General features: G+C 40.4%; 1 protein-coding gene across 1 annotated transcript; it reads left to right on the top strand.

Moving 5' to 3' along the window:
- Nucleotides 1–1763: 1763 nt before the first annotated feature.
- Nucleotides 1764–10026, top strand: LOC115154824 (transcriptional activator protein Pur-alpha). Its single transcript, XM_029701446.1, has 2 exons — nt 1764–1909; nt 8244–10026. Exon 2 carries the CDS (start codon nt 8321–8323, stop codon nt 9176–9178), a length of 858 nt encoding a protein of 285 aa, XP_029557306.1. The 5' UTR covers nt 1764–1909; nt 8244–8320; the 3' UTR covers nt 9179–10026.
- The last annotated feature ends 7538 nt before the right edge of the window (nt 10027–17564 follow it).

Raw genomic sequence — 17564 nt, 5'->3', positions numbered from 1 at the left:
GAGAACACACAGCTATCTTTCATGCATGGACAGGCACTTGGTGCATATTCAAATATTCTTGTGTGGGCTGTCAATGAGACATGCGTAATGGCATGGAGAGAAAATATGACATGGGAATTGATAATATAGCCTACACATTCACATGTGAAATAATATCCTCCCTATTTGAAGTGAATATGTCAACTAACTGAAAGGTCAATATTGTGCCGGGCTTAATTTGAATGCGGAGGAAACCACTGGACATGAAGCTGAATGCTTTCACGAAGGGCGACATCTGTTGACCAACAAACATTCCCCAGAGCAGGTGAGGAACGTGAGGTCATATTCTGAAATGCTCGCCTCGAATGTGACCATTGTTTTATCATCATACTCAATACAGACAGATATTAGCAACACAGCCTAAAACATGCAGGAGGTTGACTAAAAACATTGAAGGAAACTTCTCCCCAGCCTCCCCACTGGGCACACACTGGTTGAATCAACGTTGTTTCCATGTAATTTCAATGAAATTACGTTGAACCAACGTGGAATAGACATTGAATTGACGTCTGTGCCCAGTGGGTCGTTACTATTTTGACCCACTTTATCACATAAAAAAACCGTTTTATTGCATCTGCTCTGACAACATAAAAAAAAAAAAAATTTATTTGACCCGCCAATAAACAAAACACAAAGGCGTATTGAAATGTACCCACTGGGCACACACTGGTTGAATCAACGTTGTTTCCACGTCATTCCAACGGAATTACGTTGAACCGACGTGGAATAGACGTTGAAATGATGTCTGTGCCCAGTGGGCAGGTCTGTCTTTCATATCGCCCCATCCCTCCTTCAGAAACTCTCATGCACACCATTGACAAAGTTTGCCACAGGTTCTACAACAAATAGGCCAACGAACGAAATGGCCCATGAGCTTTTGGGCTTCACATGGAATGCACGAGCTAGGCGAGCAGCATGGCGCTGTCCATGGTGCTGAGACCGCATCACGTCCAACTGGAGAGGCAATTTACCTGCCCTTTTCATGAGGCTCTTTGAAGTGGTCTCTTCAGTTGTTGTCTTATATATTTAATATACCAATGAAAATACATTTTCCTTGCAATTTAAATGTAACCACCACCCAGATTAGTCTTACATTAAACCGCCCGTGTAGGCTAATTAACTTGTCATATGACAAATCTTCTAGGAAAATGTGATACTTGCCCCCCCACACAACATAATATAAGGAGTATAATGTCTCTGACTTTCAGGATAAACAGGTAGGTTTTTATCTTACGATCAACTAAAGAGAACCTACAACCTCAACCAAGTTACATTATTAGGCCTACATGATTGGGATATGCGCAGGGAAACGATACCATCCTTTATTTTACCCCAGAAGAGCAAATTACACATCTAGGCCTACAAGGTTTTCAATGAATAAAAATGTGTTCCATTCATTTAAAAGGTGTGTTCAATGAATTACGATGTATATTGTTTCCGATTAAATTGACCTAAGGACTAAATGCCTCTTGAAGTGGAGGGATCGATTTGGTATAAGGAGCAACACCAGCTTGTGGTTCTCTTCAGACATGTATCGAGAAGGTACTAGCGGGTTTGAGAAATCTTAACCTGCAATTTCTGGAGATAAACAGTGCGAGGCGCACGCCTCTTGCAGTTCACCCGGTAACTGAGCGTGCTGACATCATAGGACAAGCGTGCGGCGTTAAACTTGTAGGCTACGTGCGTCCCTCTCCATGCCACGACTCGCTGTTTCTTTCCATCTTGTGAAGCGGCGAATCAGTGAGGCAGCACCACTGTATAGTGTTGACAGTAGGACTACAACGAGTTATTCACCTTTTAATTTTTCGTGTCTGTCTGCTACAAGACTACGCCGAAGCTGTTCAGGCGCTCTGCCTGCAGACTAAGCGGGGTAAGATATGCCTGTCCTTGTTGCACGTTAATAGGTCTGTGACGATGGGAAGAGGACGACGGGTTTATGTACATGTCATTGGGTTCATTACTGCAATCCTCTCACTTAATCGGTGCCCCCGGTTTGCAAGCGATTTCCCTCAGCAGTGGACATTTGGCAGCCTTAACACGATGGACGAGGTTTCCGATAATATCGAAAGTGTTGCCAATCAAGCCATGTTGACAACCGGCACTGCAGTGAATCGACAGCAGCGTATAAGACATGTCTGCAGAAGCCTATGGAGACTGACAACTTATATAGCGCCCTCGGGTTTGAGTCATACATTCTTAGAAAAAAAGGTGATATCTAGCACCTAAAATGGTTCTTCGGCTCTACCCAAAGGAGAGCCCTTTGCGGTAAATTCTTTTGAATTCAATCACTTTTTGATAGCACCCCTTTTGATTTGAACAAACCTTTCCATACATTGTAGAAGGGCTCAGAAAGTTACCTGAATGGCAAAACATTCAAGAGATAAAGGTGCTCAAAGTTGACCTGTTTTGCATACCATCCCATCCCCACTGGGGACAGACGTCAATTCAACGTAATTTCATTGAAATGACGTGGAAACAACGTTGATCCCCAACTTGAGTGTGCCAATGTCTTCATCACTGGAAAAAATAAAGCGTTGAGATGTATATCATTTAAAAGCTTACAAACAGGGTTGTCAAACTTTTTTTGTATAATTTCGAGAGAAAAAAGATTAATTGAAAATGTGACATTTTATTTTACCTTTCACGTCAATTTGACCCATCTAAAAACTGGTAAATATTCGCCTATGTTGTAGCTTAGAACCTATTTTACATAATTCTGAGGTTTTGTGTTGTGCCCGCCATCGTTTAAGGGTGGGTGTCATGTTTTGGCTGATAAATGTATTAAAATGGGAATAACATTGAACTGTCAACTTTCAAATGGTACCACGAAGATGGTTGACGGTCCACACATCAGAGAATGTTAACCTGAATGGGAATATCTTTTTAAAATTATACCGTCAGTCCTCCATGGAAAACCTATTCAAATAATAGAAATACAGATAAGAAATGGTAATGTCTATTCTATGTTGACATTCAACGTGGGTGGACCAGCGCCAATATTTATGGTAGTAATTAGAAGTAAACATTTCAACACAATTTACATTTTTAATAGTGTAACCTACAAGCTAAATTGCAGAGAGAGAATTCATAAAATGGACCTATTTCTATGATTTGAAATGTATTCAAGAGCATGCTGAGTCTCCACAGATGGCGGGAACAGCAACACAAACCTCAGAGGATGTAAAGTAGGATCTAAGCTAAAACGTATGTGAATATGAAAAATATCAGCATTAACGCGTTTTTAGATCATTTACTTTTAAAAAGGTTAAAAATGTACGAATAAAAAATAAATCTAGAAATGATTACATATTTTGACAGCACTGTTGGTAAGCTTTTAAATGATATCAAAACTCAACTGTTTATCTTTTCCAGTGATGAAAACATGGATGTCTCATGGTATGGTAGGGTATGCAAAATGGGTCAACTTTGAGCACCTTTATCTCCTGAATGTCATGACATTAAGGTCTACAAAGTCACATTCAAACCACTTTTTTGATGGGCAAACATGTATGGAAAGCTGTTTTAAATCAAAAGGGATGGTGCCAAAAAGTGCTTCAATTCAAATGGATTTATCCTTTGAAGAACCCTTTTTGGTTCCAAGTAGAACCCTTTTGGTTCCAGGTAGGACCCTTTCCACAGAGGGCTCTACATGGAACCCAAAATGGTTCTACATGGAACCAAAAAGGGTTCTCCTATGGGGACAGCCGAATAACCGTTTTGGAAGCCTTTCTTCTAAGAGTGTAGCATAGGTTACCTCTACAACAAACAGGCTATTTTACCTGGAGAAATGACAGTGTTGTCACATGGATTCACAGCCCTGTAGCCTAGTCAGTGTTTTCTGCATCTTCCTTTGGCAATCCTTTTACTGACATGACACCTTTTTGAAGTGTTTTATGAGACTGCTGGACATGTTCTAGAGCTCTCAAACTCAACTCTGGACCTTGAAGCCAGTTCAACTGCTTTTTCCCCATTGTTTTCCCCTAATCAGGGACTGGTTTAGACCTGGTTCACCATGTGGGTGCAATTCACTATCAGGTAGAACAGAAAACCAGCAGGCTCCGGACCTCGTAGGGTAAGAGTTGAGCACCCCTTGTTCTAGAGTATTCTTTGCTTTTGATCGTGTGTGTTTTGGAATAAGCATCCTGGGCCAAATGAGCCAAAAGATCAAAGAATGTGTATGAACTGATCTACAATATCGACAAATGATCCAAAACGAACACACAAAATGAAATGTACATATACCGGCATATGAAAATGCAAATGTGACTCCAGGGAAGGTGGGACAAACTTTTCAAACTGCATTTTAGAGATACTTTACTTCATGAAACATGCATGTATATAGCCTTAAGACTTAATTAGTATAATATTTGCTACTGAGTGAGAAAATGCAGAACATTCCTCTATTTTCAGAGGTGGATCTGTTTTCTGTGTTCTTCTGCTTCTTTCACCCTTGTGCCCATGAAGACAAGTCATCCTGTTGTGGGGATGGTCAAAAGCACGAATCCAAATAAGAAAATATCAAGGGACCATTCAACCAATGTTCTTGTCCATCACAGTTCAAAATCTTTGGACTCATGAAGAAGACAAGTTAAGAAAAATCATTTCGCCCATGAAAACATTCTTAGGACAAGTGGAAGTAGGACACCAACCTAATATTTAAGGAAGTGTGTGTGTGTGTGTGTGTGTGTGTGTGTGTGTGTGTGTGTGTGTGTGTGTGTGTGTGAGAGAGAGAGGGAGAGAAAAAGCTGCCATGCCAAAGGAGGATGCACAAAATACAAACTTAGGGGAAAATAAATAAAACGTGAATGTTCTTAAACTCTTGTTGGCTCAATACAAAATCAGCTACACATTTTCATCTAACCTTAGCACAATATAGTCTGATGTGTGAATCCCGAACGAGGCAGTGGGATAACTTAGTCGAAGGACAGAATCACATACAATAAATGACGGACGAGGGAGAGAGAAGCTAAACACGGTCATATAGCCATGCAATTCTATTGTTGTTAAATAACTCGCCCATAGATTGGAGCGGTTCTCCACGAACGTTTTCTGGGTCCTAGTAAGTTGCAAATGAGACTGAAGCATTGCAGCAGTGTTTTTCAGCAACATGACCGTTTCCTTTTCGATATAAGTTTCCCATCGGTCCTCTTCTTAAAACATTGAACGTATAGAATATCACCTTTCACTTAAACCTTTGAGTCTTGTTGACACATTTGTAAACAATTTGTAGGCTACGATAACGTTTTTAAACGTGGTGTCTCAGATAGGCCTATCATTGTTTTCAACAAATGTCCCGTAATATACTCTTACTTTCCTCGAGCAACTGTGACACTTCTCATTTAATAGGGCTATTTTCCACTTTCACAAATAAATGAATAGTTGCACAAAATCTGTCCAGCAATATGGAAAAAATAACCAATGTATTTGGGCTGTATGAAGCCAAATGAAAAACACTTTAAAGCAACGTCTATTCAGGAATAATACTATTTAGGCTACATTAAGGTGCATCTACCGCTCGTGTCAACGTCACTTTTAAAATGAAAATATTTGTCTCGTTGACAATGGGCCTACAATGCTCAGACACCCAGGTTTCAGTTTTCAAATGAATTGTGTCAGAGTAGGTTATAGGCCTATAGTCAACACTGGCATTCAGGTATATATTGCCAAAATGAACATTTCCAGAACGATCAATGTATATCATTCGATGGCCTGCATGTGGGCTAGACTAGAAAATGGAAGTATTGAATCTGTTTATTTCTTAATAGATTGTCGGTAGTTCCATAGGCCTGAAAGAGCCAGCGCATTGAGACACCATATTTTCAATTTCTTCCTTCCTCGGGTGAACATCAACATCCTGCATTTCAAACGAAGATGTATGTGGTCATATATTGACGTATTCAATTTCATCTGAATAACAAGAAACTTAACAATCAAATTAGCATCTTATACTCGACATAGATCAATTTAATTCCTTCCAATTGTTTTTGTCCCATAATAGTTACACTTATTTGGATGCGTTTTCTTCTATTGTAATACACATTTATTTTATTGCAACGCTAATCGCTATGACGTTAGCATTTTTTGGGACAAATACACAGTTTAACACTTCCCTTACATGCTGACAATGGCAATAGCTATTTTTCACCAATGATGCATCCATTAAAAAGGAACGTACATTTGAAAGTTTAAATACAATAGAAAATAACATTATTCAGCAAACATAATTATGTAGGATTAAACATTTTTATTCGGTTACACACGACGTATTGTTACTTTTGTTTAAAAAAAACATGCTATTTTACATAGGCTAACGATGAACTAGATATAATTGCACATTTTTTAATTCCCAAAAGTTAGAAGACAATTAGCCTGTAAATAGATGCGTTATTTAGATAACATCCTAAAAACACAATTCTGAAGGCTGTTCATTTGGACGGGCGGATTTAATTTTACGACTAGGCTAATAATATGCTAATAATAAGCTAATTAATAGGCTATAGGCCTACATATCTAGTTTTTGGCTACCAGTTTAACCACTTCCATTAAAAAAATTAAAATAAAATAATGTTGTAATGTCAATTATCATATGTATGTAAATTTGACATGTTAAGTTGAATTAAAATATAAACGAAATGAACGAAGTGATTTGTGCAGTATGGAGCTCGTGAGATCACTAGGCCTACTATTTTCGTATTCAATCAAGAGAATTGGCTTTAATTTACAAAGAAAAACATTTGATCAATGTAGACCTAGGCCTATAGAGCTGAGAATCGAGTATGTATCACAAAAGTGCTCAATCATGACATGTAACCTATATTCTAGTAGGCCTAACAAATACTCTATTTGGTAGGATCTACTGTCTATTTGGTAGGCCTAACAAATACTCTATTTGGTAGGATCTACTGTCTATTTGGTAGGCCTAACAAATACTCTATTTGGTAGGCCTAACAAATACTCTATTTGGTAGGATCTACTGTCTATTTGGTAGGCCTAACAAATACTCTATTTGGTAGGATCTACTGTCTATTTGGTAGGCCTAACAAATACTCTATTTGGTAGGCCTAACAAATACTCTATTTGGTAGGCCTAACAAATACTCTATTTGGTAGGCCTAACAAAACGAATGGGAACGGTTCTCTAAGTAGACTACATAGGCAGGAGTATGAAAGAAAGACTCACCCTATTACCATGACTGCGTGTCTGTCTAGGCTTAAATTGAATCATATCATCCCAAGGTCGAAATAGGAAAGGTTGGTAAGGACAACTGTATACACAAACGAAAATATATAAGCCAAACCGAGACACTTAAATCAACAGACCGTTTTATTAAACCTAGCAGCCGTCTTTTTTTTAGGGCATTACCAACCTGTGCCTGTGCAGACAACGTTCTTGTATTTTGTTTCCAAATAGGGGTTTCTTTCACAATACTTGCAATAGGGAAGCGGCACAGGTTTCCGAATCGAGGCTTTCAGATGGTAACAGTGAAGGTCAATTACTAGGCCTACATTGGATAGACTAACAAGGCGTGAAATATAATTGGTGTGAAACCCAATAGCTAAGTATAATAGATGGTGCAGGTATTTGCACGCCGCACTGGCAACCTTAACGCATGTAGCCTAATGTAAAATGTTGCCTTGAATGTGAGCCTCTGGACTGGATTGAAGCCACCATAAGCTGTCAGCATTCTATGTATGGCTTGTGGGAAACAGAGTTCTTCGTTTTTATTTCACCCCTTTTCCCACTGCTTTGACACCATCTTTTCCCATTTCCCATTGCATCATAAAAACATAGCTAGGCATACACACAACACATTCGCAAACATAACAGACAATACCAAACAGTGTCGTAACCTAGTAATAACCCGTTATTGAGGAATAATTGGGCGAAATGTTTTTTCCATTAGCAAAGGTAAGCCATTTTTACGCATACGGTTTTACGCAGACGATTCAAGTAAAATACAAAGTTTTACTGCACTTCTGGATTGCACTTCATCCAATTTGATAGTCAAAATAATGACTTCGATTTCAGTTTTGAAGTGGTAAACTTGCATCACACAGAATAGCCTGAGCATTTAAACGGTGATGTAAATAGGCAATTCCTTTTATTAATGCGCCACGATTGTAATTTAGGCCTAAAGGATAATATAGAACTTCCACTTTGAGCCCGTCTCGATAGATATTCTTCTTGTATTTCCCTCTGTGTAGATCTCGCGAGAGTGGTGGCGTGGCTGGCTGACTGTGGGGTTGCAGTAGACAGAGGGAGAAGGCAGGCAGGCAGCATCATGGCGGACAGAGACAGTGGAAGTGAGCAGGGAGGAGCAGCCACGGGCCCGGGCGTCGGTTCCATGCACCCAGTGACAGGAGGGGCGGGCTCGGCTTCTGGGCTGCAGCACGAGACGCAAGAGCTGGCGTCGAAACGGGTTGACATTCAAAACAAACGGTTCTACCTGGACGTGAAGCAGAACGCAAAAGGCCGCTTCTTGAAGATAGCCGAAGTCGGGGCCGGGGGAAACAAGAGCCGCCTCACTCTCTCCATGTCAGTGGCAGTAGAGTTCCGTGACTACTTAGGGGACTTCATCGAACATTATGCCCAATTAGGTCCTAGCAATCCGGACATCGTACAGGATGAGCCGAGGCGAGCACTTAAAAGCGAATTCTTGGTCCGGGAGAATCGGAAGTACTACATGGATCTGAAAGAGAACCAGAGAGGCCGGTTTCTGAGGATTCGACAGACGGTGAACCGGGGGCCCGGTTTGGGATCCACGCAAGGCCAGACGATTGCTCTTCCTGCCCAGGGACTTATTGAGTTTCGTGACGCTTTGGCCAAACTCATTGATGACTACGGAGTAGATGATGAACCTGCGGAGTTGCCGGAGGGGACCTCCTTGACAGTGGACAACAAACGCTTTTTCTTCGACGTGGGCTCCAATAAGTACGGAGTGTTCATGAGGGTAAGCGAGGTGAAGCCAACATACCGCAACTCTATCACGGTACCCTACAAAGTGTGGTCCAAATTTGGGAATACGTTCTGTAAATACGCGGAGGAGATGAAGAAGATCCAGGAGAAACAGCGTGAGAAAAGGGCATGTGAGATGCAGCAGCAAGAGGAGATGCATGTTGATGATGCGGACGAGGATTGATATAGCGCGAAAACATGCAACAACAACAAAAAGTAATCAAAATAACAAAAAGAGAAATTATAATAAACTTTACTGTAAAAAGAAAGAGATCTAAAGATTTAACTGTAATTGTTTAACTCCAAGGGAGCACCACCCACAAAAAAAAAAAACCTACACAAACTGACAGTTAAGACATGTCACCCATCGCTGGATGTTACCCACTTACCCACCATTAATACAGTAAGCGGCTGCTAAACAAAGTAATAACATTATATATGAACCGTGTTTCCTACTTGATGACAGATGATAAAGAACTGAGTGTTTATTTCCCTTATTAACCAATAACTTTTGTACACGTTAAAAGCTATTATAAAAAGTGTTTGCAATTTTCAAATGGAATTATTGCCGAGTTATAGAAAGTCCTTTTCATGTGAGCTAATGACTTCAGCACAAATCAGATATTTTAGTTCTTTTTTTTAAATTTTTTTTTTTAACCAAAATGTAAAACCCTTTTAACCTTTTAAAGGGTTGTCATTGTGTACTTACCACCCTATTTACCTTTACCTGTGAGTAGAGATGTGTTTACACAAATCATACATGTATGAGGGCTAGGCCTGCATAGGAATTTTGTTTAGATGTCATGCAGTCTGAAAAAGGTACAGAGCCAATGTCACGGAAGGGAAAAGTGGTCACTCTTTTTGTGCTCAGAACACATTGAACTGGTCAATGGAACTCGACATGAATACCTCCAAAAGGATTATTAATGTTGTAACTTCTATTTGAAATTGAAATTGTCGTCATGCGGATTGGTATACTATAGACTACCTTTGTGTCTCGTTGTCATGCGATGTGTTTTTAAAAAAAAAAAATCAAAGAAAAAAAGTACTCGTCTTAGATTTAAGTGCGGTGACAACATGCAGCAAATGACATGACAAGTGCTCGAGAACGGCACATTTTGTAATATAGAGCACTCGACCCTGCGAGCACCACCGAATTGGCTTCGTGGTCTATTGAGTGCCGAGACGAAAAAGTAAAGCATGGTTTTGTGAAACTGAAATGTACGTCAATGTCAGCACTTATGGGACAGAGGTTTTCTGCTTGGGGAATTTGACTCACAAAAGGAACAGAAAATATCAGTCAACCAATAGATGCCAAGGTACCAGTGAGTGTTATTGCTGCATGTTTACCTGTACAAAGCCTAATGTTGGTTTTCCAACAACTGTGGCTCAAGGACCTCTCCAAGCTGGTTTTCATCCCTGCCAATGCTCAACTCTTTAGCTTGAATGCTGGTGTGACTCTGGGTATCTCATTGAGTTTTATAAACCGTGTCAGTTCTTTCCCGAAGAAGCTGACAATAATCAGACCATGACAAATTTTCCTTAGTATTCAGTGAAAAGATCACTTGGCAGATTGAATGGAGTGAAAAGCAACAGGCCTAACTGTCCTTGAGCCCACCTGGTTGGAGCTACTGGTATTAATGATACCCAAATGGGTGCGTCCTCTTCAACATATAAACAACCTGGTGCCTTACACACTCCGCATGCTTACATGCTGGCCTGGTGCTTTGGATCATGACTTGCCCCCCCCCCCCCCCCCCCCCCCCCCCACGCCACAGCATAACTCGTGGTGCTAAGTGCTAAAGGGTTCACTAAGAACCCTAAAGTAAAGGGGCAAATTACTAAGCGTTTTCTGCGACCTTCCTTCCCCAACCTCTCCCGTCCCCAAGCCGTCCTGGTATCGGCCTACATGTAAGCATGGAAGGGGGTGGTCACCTAGAAGACGATGCGGAGAAACCTGCTCTTCACAGGCCCAAGCCCGGTGAGGTGGAGCGGAGAGCAGTGGCTGATTGGGAACATCACTGTGGACTGGATTCAGAACGCTTGTTGGAGCCCCCCTTTGTGATATTTTCTGTGTGTAGTTCTACGACTTGGGCAGTAATGTGTAATTTGTAAGTTGCTAAAGACCTCAATTACAGGGGAGTAGTAAGCATGTCTTATTTTGTTTTAGTTTTTAGTTTGAACTTTTCAAATGTTATTCCACATTATTTGTAATTTTGAATGTTTTTTTTGCTCACAGAGGATATTTTATTTTTATTTTCAGTGCAACATTTCATTACTGTGTGCAATATCCTATGTGCCAATGGTGGCAATATATGTATATCAATTAAATATATGATTAATATTTGAAAGCATGTGGCTGAATTCCATGTTTATTTCTCTTCAAGGTTTTATATGCCTTTATCTGCACTTAAAGGTCTGGGAGGAGAAATCAATCTAGCAAAGCAAAGCTTAACTCTGCCTGATGAGGGGCACAACCAACGCCATAACATTCACACTAACTAACATGCTAAGGATGAGGAATAGTGTTGTCTGTCTCGTGGGCCTCGATCATCTCTCCCTCTGGCTTGGGAAGAGGGAAGTGATGGGGGTAGGCTGATTGTAGGGGCTGAGAATATATGTTGAGTTTGGGTGAAAGGGAAAAGTAGCATGTAGCAACGTTTCCTGATTTGCTTTAAAATGGTGCTTTGGTACCAGTACGATACTTTATGAAGGTGTGTGGTTAACTCCTGTCTTCAGTGGTTGTTTGTAGCACATTGCTTTCCTAACTGGATGGAATGTCTGACCAATATTTGTTAGAAATGATCTTTTTTTTTCTCTCTTATGTTGCTTCCCTTTTCAAAGAGGATGATGGGTTAACTCATTCGATGGCGGTGCATCGAATATCATTTATGTACATTTTACAAATTTGAATACAGTTTTAATAAATTTTAATTTACCCACATCTGACAAATGTATCTTCAATATGTATGTGCCTTTTCTCATGAGGTTCTCTCCTGTAAGAGATGGCAATGTAGGGTTGCCAAACAGGGCAGGGTTTTTCTACTCACTGTCTATTTGGGTTATGGATATTGGTAACCTCCAGAAACACTGCAGCTCTTCCATCAGATAATACTGTATCATGTGGTCTATTTCATGTTTGTGATTGATTGATTTACTTACTATGTAAAAATTGGTTATACGGTCGGCAGTGCTTTTTTGATATGCATTTTGTGTTTGATCCTAGAAGGATTCTGTCTTTTTTTGGGGCCAAACAAGGACTTAGACACTAACACTCACAGCTCAATGTTCAACCACCTTGTGTAGCAGCTTATTGGGTCTTATGTTTCCATGTCATGAGCTCACAGCTCCACACTGTAACCACCTGATTTGACTGCAAATACTGTATGTCAAAGTCCTAACAATCTGCATACAACTCAAATGTGTGTGTGGACCTCCCATTGACATCAATGTGCGATTTGAAGTCCGAAGGGTGCATAAATCTATAGATGTTTGAAGATATTTGTCACTGCTGGACTACTAGAGCAACCACCACCTGCACTGCCAGTGGAGAGACTAAAATATGCTACTGATTTCATATTTTTCGAGTGATGAGAAGCTTCAGGACTAGCAATGATTATGTATTATAAAACACTAATTCTAAAGAAAGGGCATCACAAGGTTATGATTACTCTTTTACAATCTCCAGTGTTAAAGACTGTTTGTTCAAGATCTTCACTACTTGTGTAGGTTCGCATTTGACGTAGGCTACCCATGGTCATCCGAGCTTGAAGGTCAAGCAAATTCCTTTCTGGCTGGTGTTTGAACAGAATACCTGTTATTTGAGATGCAAAGGCAATGTAAACATTGAAATATAATGCAAAGAAAGGTACGGGTCACAGGAGGTTGGTGGCACCTTAATTGGGGAGGACGGGCTTGTGGTAATGGATGGAGTGAAATTAATAGAATGGTAGCAAATGCACCAAACACGGTTTCCATGAGTTTGATGCCATTTCCTCCGTTCCAGCCATTATTATGAGTTGTCCTCCCCTCAGCAGCTTCCACTGGTACAGGTATGCATTTACATTGCCTGCCCAGTATGTTTAGCCAAATTCATTATTCATAGACCCAAAATGGCCACGTGGCCTACTTTTAGGAGGGCAAACTCAGCACTGCTACAGTGGCAATATATATGATTCTTACGATGACAAATTCATTCAAGTCTACTGCAGTATACTACAGAGTGATATACAGTGAGGGGAAAAAAGTATTTGATCCCCTGCTGATTTTGTACGTTTGCCCACTGACAAAGAAATGATCAGTCTATAATTTTAATGGTAGGTTTATTTGAACAGTGAGAGACAGAATAACAACAAAAAAATACAGAAAAACGCATATCAAAAATGTCATAAAATGATTTGCATTTTAATGAGGGAAATAAGTATTTGACCCCTCTGCAAAACATGACTTAGTACTTGTTGGCAAAACTCTTGTTGGCAATCACAGAGGTCAGACGTTTCTTGTAGTTGGCCACCAGGTTTGCACACATCTCAGGAGGGATTTTGTCCCACTCCTCTTTGCTGATCTTCTCCAAGTCATTAAGGTTTCAAGGCTGACGTTTGGCAACTCGAACCTTCAGCTCCCTCCACAGCTTTTCTATGGGATTCAGGTCTGGAGACTGGCTAGGCCACTCCAGGACCTTTAATAATGTGCTTCTTCTTGAGCCACTCCTTTGTTGCCTTGGCCGTGTGTTTTGGGTCATTGTCATGCTGGAATACCCATCCACGACCCATTTTCAATGCCCTGGCTGAGGGAAGGAGGTTCTCACCCAAGATTTGACGGTACATGGCCCCGTCCATCGTCCCTTTGATGCGGTGAAGTTGTCCTGTCCCCTTAGCAGAAAAACACCCCCAAAGCATAATGTTTCCACCTCCATGTTTGACGGTGGAGATGGTGTTCTTGGGGTCATAGGCAGCATTCCTCCTCCTCCAAACACGGCGAGTTGAGTTGATGCCAAAGAGCTCCATTTTGGTCTCATCTGACAACAACACTTTCATCCAGTTGTCCTCTGAATCATTCAGATGTTCATTGGCAAACTTCAGACGGGGATGTATATGTGCTTTCTTGAGCAGGGGGACCTTGCGGGCGCTGCAGGATTTCAGTCCTTCACGGCGTAGTGTGTTACCAATTGTTTTCTTGGTGACTATGGTCCCAGCTGCCTTGAGATTATTGACAAGATCCTCCCGTGTAGTTCTGGGCTGATTCCTCACCGTTCTCATGATCATTGCAACTCCATGAGGTGAGATCTTGCATGGGGCCCCAGGCCGAGGGAGATTGACAGTTCTTTTGTGTTTCTTCCATTTGCGAATAATCGCACCAACTGTTGTCACCTTCTCACCAAGCTGCTTGGCGATGGTCTTGTAGCCCATTCCAGCCTTGTGTAGGTCTACAATCTTGTGATTGATTTGTTGCTTCTGTGGACAGGTGACTTTTATACAGGTAACAAACTGAGATTAGGAGCAATCCCTTTAAGAGTGGGCTCCTAACCTCATCTCGTTACCTGTATAAGACACCTGGGAGCCAGAAATCTTTCTGATTGAGAAGGGGTCAAATACTTATTTCCCTCATTAAAATGCAAATCAATTTATAACATTTTTGACATGTGTTTTTCTGTATTTTTTTGTTGTTATTCTGTCTCTCACTGTTCAAATAAACCTACCATTAAAATTATAGACTGATCATTTCTTTGTCAGTGGGCAAACGTACAAAATCAGCAGGGGATCAAATACCTTTTTTCCTCACTGTATGTTGCGTGTTGTGCTGGCACTAGTCAGCTTGTGCTTTTGGCCAGCATGTGTCTCTATCTAACCAATCCACAATCTTCATAGTGACATGGGTGTCTCGTGTTTGGTGACTCACTCTTTTGAACCAATCAGAAGTGCAAGGAGGCCATTGAAGTGTCCCATCGGGACAGCACGATGGACTTGTGGAGACATGCTCAGTACAGCAGTGACCTCGACAAGTCTTGGTTTAATGTTTAAGCTGTCGGACTGACAGTCACAGGGCCCTGCCCGGGTGCCACTCCCAATCTGGCTACCTCCATATTTGCTGCAATATCATAAGGACAAATGTAAATGGTAGATGAATTGCAAAGCCTTGCCCTTATCATAACTCAAATTCAACTGCATCGAAATAGTCATTCCACGTCCCTTTTTGCTGGGTGAGAGAAATGAACCAATGCTGCCCAAACGCTCAGTCTTAACGCAAATATGCCTCGCTTGCGATAGGTTTTGGAAAGAATTGGAATTTAACTTTCATATGAGCGGGAAATAATGGTGAATGAAATGGTCCAATCGAAATGCAATCGCAAGGTGAGAGGATGTGTCGTAACAAATGATATGTATTAACCCTATATGCCTGACAGGGGGCGCTGTTTTTTAAGCTACCATGCAGCGCAGCCATTTTGGTAGCTATAGAATAGTGTTAATTTTGGCACTGTTTTTTAGATTTTGTCTTAGTCATTTTGGCATAAATATCATTCATTCTTAGTCACATTTGTCATTTGAATAATGGTTTGGTCTAGTTAAAATGACGAAAACAGTGGGTCATTTGCGTCAACTAAATGCCCTTTCATTTTATTCACATTACATTTGTATTCCCTCATTAACCTACAGTAAACATAAATCACTGTCTTCCATGTGCACAAACATACATAACCTTGTCTTACCAACATATTAACTATAATTCCTTTAATAACATATCCTATTCTCTTCCCAACAGCAGAAATATGACAAACACTAGCTATGTTTCCATCCAATTGGCAACAGATTTTCATGCAAAATATTCTAAAATGTGCATAAATAAAATATCAGCATTTTCCTACCAGAGATGTGTTTCCATCAAATTGACTTGTTGAGGATAAGTCTCTGCGTGATGACGTAGTGCACATAAAAATAACTTTTGCAGTTGAATTCCCATGTATTGAATACAAAATACAAGGGTTTGCATCGGATTCTCAACTCTACTGATGGTTTTGTCAACAACAAAAAAATGCGTTATATAGCAAATGGGTCCACTCTGCCAACAGCTCCAGATACAGTACGGTTATAGCCTACATGACGAGATGAATATGGACAAAACAGGTCGATTAATTGACTCAAAATTTACTTCGATATGATGGTTATTATATCGATATTTGTGCATAAGTGTTTCCACCTCCATTTGTCGCATAATTAGTTTTACCATCACAAAAATATCCCACCTTGTCTAGCTGTTTTGTTTTGTCGACATTTGGAAAGTTTACTGACAAATTTGCTGTTTTCCATCAGGCCTGAAGCGAATAAAAAAAAATATATGTACTTTACTCACATAAAAAGGTTGGATGGAAACCTGGTTATAAGAATATATCAGAAAATCAATTCCTAATTCAGCCACATATATATTACATACAAAACAAACAGACACATACAAGTGCAGAGAGAGAGAGAGAGAGAGAGAGAGAGACGGAGAGAGAGAGTGGGAGAGAGAGCGAGAGAGTAGCGCAATCACCAGATGGCAAAGTAGTAGACTATAGGTTGCACCTCCATCACTCCGTCACTCCCATCCACAGTAAAGTCATGACATATAAAAACATATTGCCAGCTGTGATGGAAACAGGAAGTCTCAGTACAATTGTATAAATGCCAACAGATCATTTGTACGTTCGACATGGCTGGATCGTTTTGTGTTGGTAAAATTAATTATGCGAGAAATGGCGGTGGAAACGCATTTATGCGCAAATATTGATATATTAACCATCATATAGAAGTAAACTTAGAGTCAAACGATGATATGGTGTGTGGTCCTCCCACTATTACTCGGAAACCATGCAGTTTATTAGGCTACAGATGACAAGTTATGATGGACTTCACAGGGTGGTGAAAGTGCAAAGAGATAAGCTCGATGTTCCTTTCCAAATAAATATCAAATGTATTATTCTGGTGACATGATGATTGATGCTTAACTGCTGTTTGACAAATGCAAATATTATCATGTAGACTATCCTACCCTCACAGCCTACCGGCACTGTATATGTTGTTGGCTAGAGCGCAGGTGCCAAAACCAGAGTGGGCACATTTGCTATTTAACACAACAGTTTTTGTGACAAAACTATCAATAGATTTGAAAATGGGATGGAAACACATTGAACTTTATATTTTTATTTGGTACATGAAAACTTAAACGAAAAATTACATTTTGTGTGTCACGTCATCACGCACTGCGTTTTATCTGTAACAAGTCCGTTTGGTGGAAACACCACTGGTGGCTAAATGCATATATTTTATTTATGCAGATTTTAGAATATTCACACGAAAACGGTAATGACTGTTTCGCCGAGTGATGTAGTCGAATCTCTGCCTCGAGTCCCAAGTCCCCTGTACTCGAGTTAGAGTCCAAGTCCAATGGTCGAGTAAAGAGTCTCTATGGCTGAAGTCCAAGTCCCAGTGCTCGAGTCCTGGTCCAAGTGCTCAAGTGTGAGTCACATTAACTCAAAATAAAGTTATTTACCCAGTCAGATATAGTGTTGTAGCACGAGGGATTTAATCAATAAA

Source organism: Salmo trutta, chromosome 19 (genome assembly GCF_901001165.1).
Source record: "Salmo trutta chromosome 19, fSalTru1.1, whole genome shotgun sequence".
Lineage (NCBI taxonomy): Eukaryota > Metazoa > Chordata > Actinopteri > Salmoniformes > Salmonidae > Salmo > Salmo trutta.
The sequence above is the reverse complement of the archived record's forward strand: the minus strand, read 5'-3'. Positions and strand labels throughout refer to the sequence as shown.